The following is a 15287-nucleotide window of genomic DNA, read 5'->3' on the forward strand; positions in this document are numbered from 1 at the left end:
CACTGATCCAGAATCTGGTTTCCAGCATCTGCAGTCATTGTTTTTACCTCGTTGATTTTAACCCTACTGCGAATCCTCTTGCAACGATGCCTGCCTTGAAGAAGTTTTCCTCCTCTCTCTACAAGAATCTCAGGGAGTCTCTCTCCCACTGCAACTCCCAGGTCATTTCCTCTGCCCTGAAAGCCTTTATTCCTGATGAAGGGCTTTTGCCCGAAACGTCGATTTCGAAGCTCCTCGGATGCTGCCTGAATTGCTGTGCTCTTCCAGCATCACTGATCCAGAATCTAGTTTCCAGCATCTGCAGTCATTGTTTTTACCTCTGTGCCTCAGATCCCAGTTAAATAGTGCTTTAAAGATTCTCAGCCTAGTCTTTAAATTGGCCAATGGCTCTTCCCCCATCTCCTTAACCTTCTCCAAAGGCACACTCCTTCAAAGGTACAAGCCTCTGAGGTAGCTCCAATTCCAACTCTGAGGGGTCCTGCTTTAAACCACTGTGGTGTTGAAGACCATGCCTTTAATGCCTAGACCCAATGTTGTGCAGTTACTTATTCAACTCTTTAGCTCCCCCTTCAAACTGACCTCTCTGACCAAGCTTTGGACCTAAGGTCTGGCTCAGTATAAGCATGTTGCTTTGCAACCTTCCTATGGACCACCAGGGGATGTGTCATCTTTAATGGAGAGAGTTCAAAACCACTGGGTCGCTCTCTTTTGAGAACATTATAAATATTGCAGTGTGTTCTGTACATTTATTGCACATCCATGGAAATGATTTCACTCTGAATATAGATTTACTGCATTCGAAAGAGCACAACGTGATTCTCAACCACCAAGAGATTCAGGCTGGGGTTAGATACAAAGTGTTTGATCTGAGATAATAACTTTCTTTTCTTTTTTCTTTTTTCTCCCTCTCTATCAATATGGTTGACACCCCCTTGCCTGTTTTCCTGTTTTTATTTCAGATTCCCACCATCTTCTTTCCTGTTTATGTGAAAATAGATCCAGTCAACATTGTGGGAAGTGAAAATGGATTTCTCAGTCTTTGTTCTCATTCAAATCTCCGCACAGGCTACAGATGCAGCAGGGTGAAAATGGGAGTGGGAGAAGGAGGAGATGGAGGGATTATGAGTGTGTGTGTGTGAGAGAGAGAGAGAGAGAGAGACAGACAGACAGACAGAGAGAGACAGAGAGAGAATGAAAATAGCTTGTGGTTTTTTGTGTACAGTTGATGGACTGTTGCTGCATTCACTTAGCCTATAATGGACATAATGGCTGTTTGACATCCTTGGAGACATTGTGTATCCTGATGGTCTCTGTTTCAGTCTGTGCTTGCACTGGGTGGTTAGTCAGCAGAGTGACAGGAACATTCATTAGTATTGGAAGCTGAGATGTGTATTGTTCCACACTGAATTCCTGCAGCTTCTCACTCCTGAACATGAATAACTCTGGTGAGTTGAATGTTACTGGACTGCTTTTGAAGTGTGATTTTTTAAAAAATTGTGTAAATAAACATCTCAATGTAGTGCACGTGGGTTTTATCGCTTTTCAACCGTGTGTTTTTATTTGCGAGTGTGCTTTCACAGACTTTAATTGAGCACACCTCCTCTTCAGATTGGAGATATTTGCAGAGAGGAGACTAAATTTTCCTTAACTCATTCTCTGCTCAATGAAGCTGGATTTATTTCTGTCTGAAATTGTATTTTGAATTTATGTCACCTCAGTAGAATAAGCATGTATGATTTTTTTTCGGATTGGGGATCCATGGCTATCAATGGGGCCAATGGACAAGGACTGGTTTTTAGGGAATCCATCATCTTGCTGCCAGTCTTCAGAAAACAATTATGCTTGGCAATCAACAAGCTCACAGCTTCCGTGTGTGAATAAAAATGAATGTTTGCTGAGTTGAAAGCACCATTTGGCTTTTTGATAACTGACACAGTCTTTTTTGTTAACTTTGTCAGGTAATCCCCGGTCGGAAGTTAATTTCTTTTGGTATCTCCCCGAGGGCGCTGTGATATTAATTGGAGAGGGGGTCTCCTCAGGAGTGAATCAATATTCAGTGGGGAAAGGGACTCCCTGGGATATGTCGCTATTAACCGAGGAGGGGAAACCTCGGGCGTTATGTCAAAAATGAAGCTGATCTCTTGGGATTGATTACTGATTGTAGATGATCTTTGGCTGGAAAAGTTTGACTACCACTTTTCTTAGGTGTGTTTGTGTGTATGTTTCTGAGTGTTGTATGTCGGGGGGACTGTGAGAGCGTGTGTGTCTGTGAGTATGAGTGTGTGTGTCTGAGTGTTTCTGTGAGTGTGTGTCTCTGTTATAAGTGTGTGTATGAGTGTTTGTGTCTGTGTGTCTGAGTGCCTATATGTGTGTTTGTATAAGTAAGTGTGTGAGTATCTGTGATGGTGTGCGTAAGTGTGTGTGTTTAACTGTCTCAGTGTGTATGTATATGTGTATGAATGTGTGTGTGTGTGTCTTTGTAACAAACTGTAAGATGCCTAATGGTACTTAAAAATCAAAATTCAACTATGCTTATCCGGAACCCTAACTTGCGGTAGGAAGATCAGATATGATCAGGTTCAAAAAATCAATTGCCAACCATCATTCACAACTTCCAATAAACATTTTCTTCAGCAATGTTGGTTAGTAGCTTATGAATGCATTGACATCCAAATTTATTGCTTGACATTTCAGGAAGAGAACGAGAGGAAACATTTGGCGACCTTTCAGAAACACTATCCTGAGGCATGGCCATCAGCGTGAAACATTAACTCTTCTACCTCTTTTCAGCCACACAGACTGAGTTTTTCCAGCATTTACTGCTTTTAATTCGTATTTCTTGTTTCTGTATTTGTCAAAGCTTTTACAATTTGTCTGTACTAATTTACTCTTGGATTCTGCTTTCTCCATCTTATCAAGCTTTGGTCATCCTTTGCTAGTCTCTGAAAGCTCAGCTTTAATATTTAGCAATAATACAATCAGATAGTGTTCTTCACTTCTCCCGTTCGCTGCAATCTCATTGGAAAATTTTCATTCTTTAGCTAAACAGATATTATGAATTATTTATGAATTGTTTACCATTGCTTCTGTGCCATCAACTCCTTTAATCTAATTTTCTAATCTACAAGAACCATTTCCCTTTTTAGATGTAATTTGTTTAAATATAAGATCCTACTTTTGACTGTCCGTTTCACTGCTTCGAATGTGATGGAACATTTTATCAATCCGTCATTGGGAATGGGCACAGTTCAATACAGAGTGCAGGAAATCCCAAACACAACAGCAAAAGACTGTGGATGACATTAAACAATGGACCCTTGGAGGCTGAAAGGCTGAAATCATCTGAAGGCTGAGGAAATGGCACTCACGTTAACAAGTATTTTGGCTTTATGGTAGCAGGCACAGAGGACTGGCTGGAAGTAGTCGAAGATTGAGGTGCTGGAAAAGCACAGCAGATCAGGCAGCATCTGAGGAGCAGGAGAGTTGGCCGTTCGAGCATAAGCTCTTCATCAGCAAATGAGGAATCAGCTCATTCCTGATGACGGGCTTTTGCCCGAAATGTTGATTCTCCTCTTCCTCGGATGCTGCCTGACCTGCTATGCTTTTCCAGCACTATACACTTCGAATCTGATCTCCAGCATCTGCAGTCCTCACTTTCTCCAAGCTGGAAGTACCAAGGGTTTTAGGAAAATGTGGAACTGATGTCAGTAAAGAAGAGGTACCAGATGAAATAATAGGAGTGAGAGTCGATGAGCTTTTGGATACAATATCTGATCTTCACAGAGACAGTGGCACGGGTCAGATTGGGAAAGTCCAGGACACCTCTCAGCTCCACAACCCAACCAAGCAGGAGGCATGCTGGACCAGTGCACAGGAGGGAGGGTGGAGATGGAGAGGACGGGTTTGAGTTGTGACCACCTCCTCCCCATCCCTCCCAGAAACAGTGCAGAGGCTGATAAATTTGGAGAAGAACTGGACAGCTGGTCTTCTTTGGTGACTGGCACATTGTTCAAGATTGTTTGTTTAAAAAATAGATGAAACAAATAACAGAAGAAACTTACCAGTCTTCACCCATCTTACCCTCTCAGTACCCCATATGCAACCTCATATCCCTACCCATCCCATATGGCCCCTTCTACTCTCCATGCTAACCACCGTGCCCTAGCACCCTTCACAGGCTGCTACACCAGCTTAGCACCCCCACTAACCATCCTCTGTCCTTACACGTTCCATACGCACAATCCACCATGGGAAGCCCTGGGGGCACATGCTCAATTGAGACAAAACAAATTTCTAAAATATCTGTTGGAAAACTCACCATTTGCAAAGAATGCTCCTTTTGATAAAAAAAAACCTATTGACTATATTTATTTTCCATAAGACCATAAAACGTAGGAGCAGCATTAAGCCATTCAGCGCATTGAGTCCGGTCCACAGTTCAATCCTGGCTGATATGTTTCTCAACCCCATGCTCCTGCCTTCTCCCTGTAACCCTTGATCCCTTTACTAATGAAAAACCTTTCTATTAATCCCTTTAAAAACCAAGCATCGGAATTCATAGTCCTACTTCAAACAGTTCAACAACAACTTGGAGCTGTCAATCAAAATGTGAAATGTCAGGTGCCCTGGAATGAGAATGGACGTTTGTAAAATCAGTATCACTCCAGACAGGGAAACTTCAAGGCTTATGTCAATAACAAGAATGAAATGGCAAGCATTGCTTTATTTTTACATTCCAGTCTGTTTTTTTCTCTCTCCAATAATTTAAAGGCTGGGGATTTTAAATGCCTTGACAGATTGATGACGCTTTTGAAACTTTTGACAGTTAATTTAGAAAGCTCTCTTGTCTGTTCCAATGAGTTTCTGCACTTTTTTTGCATACGCATGTCTTTTTTTAATATAATTCAAAGGGTATTAGACCTCTCTCTCAAAGTCTTCCTTCATCATAGGTTATCTTACCTGTCCAGGTAATAGTACAGTTTAGGATTGCAGATTTGTGGTTGAATACATGGATGCTTGCAGTTGGATCTGTTCTAATTCAATCCCGTTTAGTACGGTGATAAAGTATAAAACATGATACAATGGGAAAATGGGACCGTGGTTTCATAAGGACTGTGTGTTGGTGACTCTTACCAACCCTGTCATGAAGATATACAGCTGGGGCAGGCAGATTGTTAAGGATGAGGGAAAGTAGGTTTTTCTCTCTTGTTAGTTCCCTCGACACTGTCTGCGGAGCCAGCCAAACATCAGTTGTGAAATGGTGATGGACAATTAAACAATTAATCAGAGGGGGATACTCCTCAAATATCCGCCTCCTCAATGACAGTGGAGCCTAGCATCTCAGTGCAAAAGATTCTCATGTCTGCAAACATTTTTGGCCAGAAACTGCTGAGTTGATGACCCTTGGCTGCCTCCAGTGGCCCCTAGCATCACAGTTGCCTGTCTTCAGCCAATTCAATTCACTCCGTGTGATATTAAGAAATCGCTGATGGCACTGTATGCCATAAAGGTTACGGGCCCTGACAACATTCTGACGTTACTACTGAAGATATGTGCTCCAGAACTTGCCACTCCTCTAGCCAAGCTGGTCCAGTACAGCTGCAACACTGGTAGCTACCTGACAATGTGGAAAATTGCCCAGGTATGTCCTGTACATAAAAAACGGGACAAATCTAACGTGGCAAATTACTGCCCCATCAGTTGACTCTTCATCATCACAAATGTAAGAGAAGAGGTCATTAACAATGCTATCAAGCAGCATTTGTTCAGCAATAACCTGCTCACTGATTTCTAGTTTGGGTTCTACCAGGACCACTTAGCTCCTGATTTCATTACAGCCTCGTTACAAATCGAGACAATATTGCTCAACTCCAGAGGTGACATAAGCATGAATGCCCTTGACATCAATGCCCCATTAACCAAGTATAGCATCAAGGAGTCCTAGCAAAACTAATGTCGATGAGAGTCAGGGAGTACACTCTCTGATGGAGTCATACCCAGCACATGGGAAGATGGTTGTGGTCTTTGGGCGTCAGTCATCTCACCTTAGAGTAGTGTCCTTGGCCCAAATATCTTCAGTTCCTTCATCAGTGATTTTCCCTTCGTCAGAAATGGAGATGTTTGCCAATGCTTGCACAATGTTCAGCACTATTCATGACTCCTCAGTTACTGAAGCAGTCCACGTTGGTATGGAGCAACACAGACTTGGGCTGAAAGGTGGCAGGTAATATTTATGGTACAAGTATGGCAGACAGTGACCATCCCCAAGAGGAAGAATCTGATTCTTGTAACTTGACATCTAATGGCATTATCAATGTTTAGTCCAACATTATTAAGATCCTGGGGATTACCATTGATTAGATCTCCAAGCCACATGCGATCCTCATTTAGAGATGAATCTCTGTCACTGAATCAAGACTCTGTAACTCCCCTCTGTAACAGCCTCTGGCTGTGCCTACACCACATAGCCTGCAGTGGTACCAAGAGGTGTCTCAACATCACCTTGCCCAGACTAATTCGGGACAGGCAATAAATGCTGGCTCGGCCGGTGACACCCACACACCATGGAAGAATAAATAATTTTAAAGGGTCTGAGGAGTTTGTAAAGAGGATGTAGAGAGGATGTAAACTGGTTAAATAATTGGCAAGGAGATAGCAGAAATGTTAGACTGTGGGAAAATGTCAAATTAGCCACTTCTGTCACAGTGCAGAACGTTTATTAGATAGTGAGAGATTTGTAAATGTTAGATTTCAGGGAATGGATGTGTCATTGCGCATTGCAAACAGAGAGGTTAGCATGCTGGTACTGTGAGTAACACAGAAGGAAAATGGCATTGGAGATTTTATTCAAACAGAGTTGGAATACAAGACAAAGGAAATTTTTCTGGTATTATACCAAATGTTGGGAGGGCCATACCTGATTCCAATTTTGTTTCCTTTCGGAACAAAGCATATACTTGCCTCAGATGGTGAAATGAAGATTCACCAAAACAGTTCCTGGATGAACAGAGCTGTTCCCTGAGGAGAGACTGAGCGTGTACATTCTATGTTTAGAATAATGAGAGTGTAGGAGGATGATAGGTGACCTTATAGAAGTTTATAAAATTATGAAGTTTAGAGGTAAGGTATGAATGGCAGGTGTCTTTTCCCTCGGGTGAGGCTTTCAAACCTAGGGGCATATTTTTAAAGTTAGAGGAGTAAAATGTATCAAACACATGAGGGGCAACATTTTAATCAGAGTGGTTCACATATGGCAGGAACTTCCAGAGGAAGTGGTGGATGTGGGTACAGTTACAATGTTTACAAGAGATAAGCACATGAATAAGAAAGATTTGGAGGGATATGAGCCAAGCACAGGCAGGTGGGACTAGTTTAGTTTGGGATTATGTTCAGCATGGACTAGTTGGACTGAAGGGTCTGTTTCCGTGCTGTATGGCTCTATGAGAGGTGATCTCATTTAAAGTTATCAAATTCATAGAATGATTGACAACTTTGCCACAGAGAGTTTGTTTCTCCTCTCTAGAGAGATTCCAAGCACGGACCATTGCCTCCGGATAAGAGCTTAGGTGTTTAGAACATAGAATAGTACAGTACAGCACAGTTTAGGACTGAAACATTTCTTTTGATGATCTGTGAAATGTTTTACACCAGGGAACTGTGGATGTTTACTGTTCAATATAATCATGAGTAAGCTTTTTGGACATGGAAGGATCTGGGGACAGAATGGGCAAATGGAATTCATGTTTGTTTGGAGCATCAATCTGCACTGGGACAGCTTCCCAGCCTATTCGTGCCTTCAGTTGATTTTCCCAGGTGTAGGGATCTGGGAGCTGCAGCAAGTCCCAATCTACAGGAAACTGAACTGATTCATGCAGTGATGGTGGCACGTAGGGGTGGGGTTGTTTTTGCCATGGCACCAGTATTTCCTCCCATTGAATGAGTCACTAGCAAGTGTGAAGACTGTCGGGATGTGGGAGGGCTCTCCCAAAGCCAGGTCAAGGGCTATTGGAACTGGGTACTCTGTGGCCCTACCGGCTTCATATCCCTTTGGTGGATGTTCTCTCTCTGGGCAAAGAGGGGTATCTCCAGCCTTGAGGTGCCCTGGTACTGGCTCACCACCTGCAGGACCACCCACCTCTCCGACCTGTCCTGCAGATAGCACTGCCGACCCTCCCACCAGGCCCCCAACTTCCCTGGTCCACCTATCCTGGCAGCTCCACAAACACTGTGACCCTCTCCCATAATGGCCACTTCCACGTTCCTGACCTGAACTGAGGTCGGCTTTGGGGTAGTGACCCATTTAGAGAAAGGATAGGGCTACTTCCTCCATCATTGAAAGGACCTTACCTTTCATGGCAGGCTGTTGAGATGAAGTCCTGAATTATAAATGAATGGCTGACATTAATAAGCTTAATGGCCATTAGAAAACAATCTCTTGGACAATACTGGAATATTTTCTTGCCAAATAGTTGAGATAATTTTTTTCAACTCTTTAAAAAATCAAAGCTAAATGCATACATTGGCATGGGATTGATTTTGAGTTTAAGTGACTGATGTAATGGTGATTTTTAGATGTGATTTAAGTAAGCTTGGCTGGTAGGATACTGCTCCCAGATCCAACTCGCTGCTTTTGGAGGTTATTAATACTGGGTTGCTCAGGAACAGTGGGATTAAATGTGGTCTCTGTTGATGGGCACTGGTTGCCACTATCTTGAGGGGATGCCCCATGATGGAACACCAGTCTGGGTCATCTCTTCCACACGCAGAGCTTGGTGACATCCAACATCCCAGTGAATGCTCTTCCTCCAGCTGTGTCTACTCCTCTCCTTCTGCTGCTCCCTGTCACAGTCCCCTCTCCTACTGCCTGATACAAACTTCCTCCCTCTCACCCATCTGTCCCAAACTGGGGTCTGGATGCAAACTCTTCTCATTTGTTGCTGTGAGCAACCACACAGCCATTCATGTGATTCCAGAAACCCTGTCCTGATTCAACTTATCCTTGTCTATTACTATGTCTCTAACTCTGTGCTGTCCCTGGTCTTGGAGTGTTTGATGGGGACAGTGTAGAGAGAGCTTTACTCTTATCTAATCCTGTGGTGTCCCTGTCCTGGGAATGTTTGATGGGGACAGTGTAGAGAGATAGGCGAAAGTGAATACTGCAGATGCTGGAGATTGGAGTCAAGAGTGAGGTGCTGGAAAAGCACAGCAGGTCAGGCAGCATCCAAGGAGTAAATAAATCAATGTTTCGGGCTAAAATCCTTCAGGACTACCTGATGAAGGGCTTTTGCCTGAAACATTGATTTCCCTGCACCTCGGATGCTGCCTGACCTGCTGTGCTTTTCCAGTACCACATTCTTGACAGTGTAGAGGGAGCTTTAATCTGTATCTAACACCATACCGTCTCTGTCCTGGGAGTGTTTGATAGGGGGAGAGTGTAGATAGACCTTTACTCTGTATTTAACCCCATACTGCCACTGTCCTGGGATTGTTTGATGGGGACATTGTGGAGGGAGCTTTACTCTGTATCTAATCCCATGCTGTCCCTGTCCTGGGAGTATTTGATGGGGAAAGTGTAGAGAGAGCTTTACTCCGTATCTAACCCCATGCTGTCCCTGTCCTGGGATGGAGGGGGGACAGTGTAGAGGTAGCTTTACTCTGTATCTAACCACGTGTGTCCCTGTCCTGGGATGGGGTGGACAGTGTAGAGAGAGTTTTACTCTGTATCTAACACCGTACTGTCCCTGTCCTGGGAGTGTTTGATGGGGACAGTGTGGAGGGAGCTTTACTCTGTATCTAACCACATGCTGTCCCTGTCCTGGGAGTGTTTGATGGGGACAATGTGGAGGGAGCTTTACTCGGTATCTAACCGCATGCTATCCCATTCCTGGGTTGGGGTGGACAGTGTAGAGTGAGCTTTACTCTGGATCTAACCCTGTGCTGTCCCTTTCCTGGGAGTGTTTGATGGAGACAGTGTAGAGGAAGTTTTATTCTGTATTTAATCCTGGACTGTCCCTATGCTGGGAGTGTTTAATGGGGGGAAGTATAGATGGAGCTTTACTCTGTATCTAACCCCATGTTGCCCCTATTCTGGGATGGGTGAAACAGTGGAGAGGTAGCTTTATTCTGCATCTAACCTTGTGCTGTCCCTGTCCTGGAATAGTGTAGAAGGAGTTTTAGAAACACAGGAATGGACCATTCAACCAATTCTAACTGCCCTGCTCTTTAATTGGTGGAGGATGTACCTGCCCTCCTCCTTAATTGGTGGAGGTTGTACCTGCCCTGCTGTTTAATTGGTGGAGGTTGTACCTGCCCTCCTCCTTAATTGGTGGAGGTTGTACCTGCCCTGCTGTGTAATTGGTGGAGGTTGTACCTGCCCTCCTCCTTAATTGGTGGAGGTTGTACCTACCCTGCTGTTTAATTGGTGGAGGTTGTACCTGCCCTGCTGTGTAATTGGTGGAGGTTGTACCTGCCCTCCTCCTTAATTAGTGGAGGTTGTACCCTGGCCTGCTGTTTAATTGGTGGAGGTTGTACCTGCCCTCCTCTTTAATTGGTGGAGGTTGTACCCTGCCCTCCTCTTTAATTGGTGGAGGTTGTACCTGCCCTGCTGTGTAATTGGTGGAGGTTGTACCCTGCCCTGCTGTTTAATTGGTGGAGGTTGTACCCTGCCCTGCTGTGTAATTGGTGGAGGTTGTACCTGCCCTCTTTAATTGGTGGAGATTGTACCTGCCCTGCTGTGTAATTGGTGGAGGTTGTACCTGCCCTGCTGTGTAATTGGTGGAAGTTGTAACAGGCAGAGTTGTGTGCGGCAGTAAAGATATTTTCCTACAGTTGTACAGAACATCTAGGTGAGATCAGTACCGGTGTAATATGTACAGAAACAAAAACAGAAGTTGCTGGAAAAGCTCAGCCAATCTGGCAGCATTTGTGACCAGAAATCAGAGTTAACATTTTGGGTCCAGTGATCGTTGATGGTAGCTGGGGAAATGTCAGTCTATATGCAGAAGACAGGGTGAGGGGGTAAGGAGTAAACACTGGGTGGGGATAGAACCCAAAGAGAGAGAGAAGAACAGTTGGACAGACAAAGAAATGGATAACAATCTGGCTTGGAGGGTGATTAACTATTAATGGAGACTGTTAGTGGCTAACAATAGATGGTGTGTAATGGCGGACTAAATGATAACAAGGAGAAAGTGAGGATGCTGGAGATCAGAGCTGAAAATGTTGCTGGAAAAGCGCAGCAGGTCAGGCAGCATCCAAGGAGCAGGAGAATCGACGTTTCGGGCATGAGCCCTTCTTCAGGAATCTTCAGGCTCATGCCCGAAACGTCGATTCTCCTGCTCCTTGGATGCTGCCTGACCTGCTGCACTTTTCCAGCAACACATTTTCAGTAAATGATAACAGGGCCTTGTGTGTGTGGTTGGGTGCTGGGACACGGTGAGTTCAGGCCCTAAAAGTATTGAACTTGATATTGAGTCTGGAGGGCTGCAGGGTCCCCAAGCAGAAAATGAGGTTCTTCCAAGTTTGCACTGAGCTTCACTGGAGCACTGCAGCAAGCCTGAGACAGAGATGTTGGCCAGTACCATGTAGTTTTGTCTTCTTATTTAGGGAAGGATTACTTGCCACAGAAGTTAAAAATCACACAACACCAGGTTAAAATCCAACATGTTTAATTGGAAGCACTAGCTTTCGGAGTGCTGCTCCTTCATCAGGTGGTTGTGTGATTTTTAACTTTGTACACTCCAGTCCAACACTGGCATTTCCAAATCATTGCCATAGAAGGATTGTAATGGAGGTTCATCAGATTTGTCCCCAGGACGTGGGATTGTATAATGACGAGAGAAGGAAGAAGCTGTCTCTGTAATCTCAAGCACCGCCTGTTTACTGATACAAACCTCTTTCAGTTCCTCAGTTTAACAAGTCCCTTGTTAGCCTTGATTTTCCATATCTTTATCTGAGAAGATAAATATAAGTGATTGTTTTGTTTTTCAACCATTTCCCTGCTCTCTTGTACAAATTATCTTGTCCTCACCAGTAATGCATTCACATTTTTCTGAGTTAATGTTTTCCTTTTCACATAATTAAAGAAACTTTTACACTGCTTTTATGTTTCTCATTAGCCTGCATTCATATTCTCTTTTCCTTTTTAGTTTTCAGTTGCTTGGTGATTCATTGCTGTGTTCTAAATTGTTCCTCATCCTCAGGCTTACCACTTTTTCTGGTGTCCTTATAAATTATTTCAATTGATTTAATTTGATATTTCACTTCCTTTTGTTATCCACAGTTCATTCAACTTTCACACTGTGGTTTGTGACTTGCAGCTATATATTTCTACTGTAGACCATGTAATCCCTCACTACATACTGCCACTGCCTGTCTACTTGAAATATTTTTGCATATTTTTCCAGTGAACCGTAGCCAACTTGCTGGTCATACCCTTGTAGTTTGAGAAGAAAAGTGTGGCAATGGAAAAAGCACAGCAGGTCAGGCAGCATCTGAGGAGCAAGGGAGTTGACATTTTGGGCATAAACCCTTCATCCTATATCCTCATAGTATCCCCACTTCAGATTTAAAACGTAAGCTTCAGAATGAACTGTGTTATATTCAGACTTAATGTGGAATTATACTATGGTCACTATCCCTAAGACGCCTTTTGCAGCAAGATTATGAATTAACTCCTTTTTATATGACATAACACAAAAACTAAAATAGCTTCATCCTTAGTTGGTTTTTCAACATGCTGTTCCAGGAATCAATCCTGTACAGTACCTACAGTATTTGTGTTGATTTGGTTATTATGGTCTGTATGCAAATTAAAGTTTCCCAGCGTTACTGTATCACATATGTTATGTGGATCCCTAATTTTATAAATTATACCATGCCTGACATTACCAGTACTATTTGATTGCAAAAAACATTTTACAGTGATTTTTTTTCCTTCATTCAATCGCGGGATGAGGGCACCGCTATCTGGGATAACATTTATTGTCCATCCCAAATTGGCCAAATGGCAGTTCAGGGTCAACTCCATTGCTGTGGCCAAGTAGGCCAGACCAGGTCAAGGTAGCAGCTTCCTTCCTAAAAGGGCAGTAGTAATCCAGATGGGTTTTTCCAACAATCGACAATGGTTTCATGGTTGTTGTCAGAGAGACCGAGGGGTTCAGGTACATAGTTCTTTGAAAGTTGTGTCACAGGTGGACAGGGTGGTTAAGAAGAGGTTTAGAATGCTTGCCTTCAATGCTCAGACCATTGAGTATAGTAGTTGGGACATCATGTCACGGTTGTACAGAACATTGGTGAAACCACTTTTGGAATACTGTGTACAGTTGTTGTCTCCCTGCTATAGGAAGGATGTAATTAAATTGGAGAGATTTAAGAAAAGATTTACCAGGATAGTGCCAGGAATGGAGGGTTTGAGTTGTAAGGAGAGGCTGAATAGACTGGGACATTTTTCTGGAGCATAGGAGGTTGAGGGGTGACATTATAGAGGTTTATAAAATCATGCCAGACATAGATAAGGTGAATAGCAAAGGTCTTTTCCCAAGGGGGGGAGGGGATGTTTTAAATGTGAGAGGAGAAAGATTTACAAGGGACCTGAGGGGCAACCTTTTCATGCAGAAGGTGGTTCATATGGGGAACGATGTGTATGTATAAAGTCCAACAGGTTTATTTGGAAGCACTATCTTTCAGAGTGCTGCTCCTTCATCACTGAGCTGTGGAGTGTAAGATCATAAGACACAGAACTTATAGCAAAAGATTGTAGTGTCATAGAACATAGAACATTACAGCACAGTACAGGCCCTTTGACCCTCGATGTTTCGCCGACCTGTGGAACCAAGCTGAAGCCCATCTAAAAGATGAAAGACTGAACAGTCCAGGTTTGTTCAATATATCATTTCAGTTTCATGACACTGTAATCTTTTACTATAAATTCTGTGTCTTATGATCTTATACTTTATAGCTACATGATGAAGGAGCAGTGCTCCGAAATCTAGTGCCTCCAAATAAACCTGTTGGACTATAACCTGGTGTTGTTTGATTTTTTATTAACCCCATGAAGTACATCCTGTATACAAAAAGCAGGACAAATCCAACTCAGTCAATTACTGCCCCATCAGTCTACTCTTGATCATCAGTAAAGTGATGGAAGGTGTCATCAACAGTGCTATCAAGCAGCACCTGCTCAGTGACGCCCAGTTTGGGTTCTGCCAGGGCCACTCAGCTCCTGACCTCATTACAACCTTGGGTCAAACATGGACAAAAGAGCTGAATTTCAGAGGGGAGGGGAGAGGGACAGCCCTTAACATCAAGGCTGCATTCAGCCGAGTGTGGCATCAAAGACCCCTAGCAAAACTGGAATCAATGGATATCAGGGGGCAAACTCTCTCCTGGTTAGAATTACACCTGATATATAGGGAGATGGTTGTGGTTGTTGGAGGTCAGTTATCTCAGCTCCAGGACATCTCTGCAAGAGTTCCTTAGGGTAGTGTCCTAGGTGCAACCTTCTTCAGCTGCTTCATCAATGACCTTCCCTTCATCGTAAGGTCAGAAGTGGGGATGTTCGCTGATGACTGCACAAGTTCAGCACCATTCGTGACTCTTCAGATACTGAAGCAGTCCATGTTCAGGTACGCCAATATCCAAGCTTGGATGAAAATGTGTGGCAAATAACATTTGCACCATACAATTGCCAGGCAGTGACCATCTTCAGTTAAAGAGAATCATCCCTTGGCATTTAATGGCATTACCATTACATTACCATGAATTCCCACTAAGGGGTACCATTGATAAGAAACCGTACTCACCATATAAATACAATGATTACAAGAGCAGGTCAGAGACTGAAAATCCTGCAGCGAGTGACTGACCTCCTGACTCCTGAGAGTCTGTCCACCATCTACAAGGCACAAGTCAGGAGTATGATGGAATACTGCTTAAAAATGTGTTGCTGGAAAAGCGCAGCAGGTCAGGCAGCATCAAAGGAGAAGGAGAATCGACATTTCGGGCATAAGCCCTTCTTCAGGAATGAGGAGGGTGTGCCAAGCAGGCTAAGATAAAAGGTAGGGTGGAGGGACTTGTGGGAGGGGCGTTGGGAATGCGATAGGTTAAGGTGAGGGTGATAGGCCGGAGAGGGGGTGGGGGCGGAGAGGTCGAGAAGAAGATTACAGGTCAAGAAGGCGGTGGTGAGTTCGAAGGTTGGGACTGAAATAAGATGCGGGGAGGGGAAATGAGGAAGCTGGAGAAATCTGCATTCATCCCTTATGGTTGGAGGGTTCCTAGGCGGAAGATGA

At 43.7% G+C, this 15287-nt stretch overlaps 1 protein-coding gene across 3 annotated transcripts in view; it reads left to right on the forward strand.

Annotated features, from left to right (window-relative positions):
* Window positions 1-15287, forward strand: part of phactr2 (phosphatase and actin regulator 2) — a 213700-nt gene that overhangs the window by 55180 nt on the left and 143233 nt on the right. Inside the window, exon 1 of one of the 3 annotated variants that reach the window (XM_043695295.1) lies at window positions 1418-1445. The exons of the other annotated variants lie outside the window; for them this stretch is intronic. Within the exon in view, the coding sequence (XP_043551230.1) occupies window positions 1433-1445 (13 nt within the window). The 5' untranslated portion in view covers window positions 1418-1432. Of the gene's footprint in view, window positions 1-1417; window positions 1446-15287 lie in introns of those variants that run through there. 3 annotated transcript variants of the gene reach the window in all.

The sequence above is a fragment of the Chiloscyllium plagiosum genome, chromosome 9 (assembly GCF_004010195.1).
Source record: "Chiloscyllium plagiosum isolate BGI_BamShark_2017 chromosome 9, ASM401019v2, whole genome shotgun sequence".
NCBI classification, from domain to species: domain Eukaryota; kingdom Metazoa; phylum Chordata; class Chondrichthyes; order Orectolobiformes; family Hemiscylliidae; genus Chiloscyllium; species Chiloscyllium plagiosum.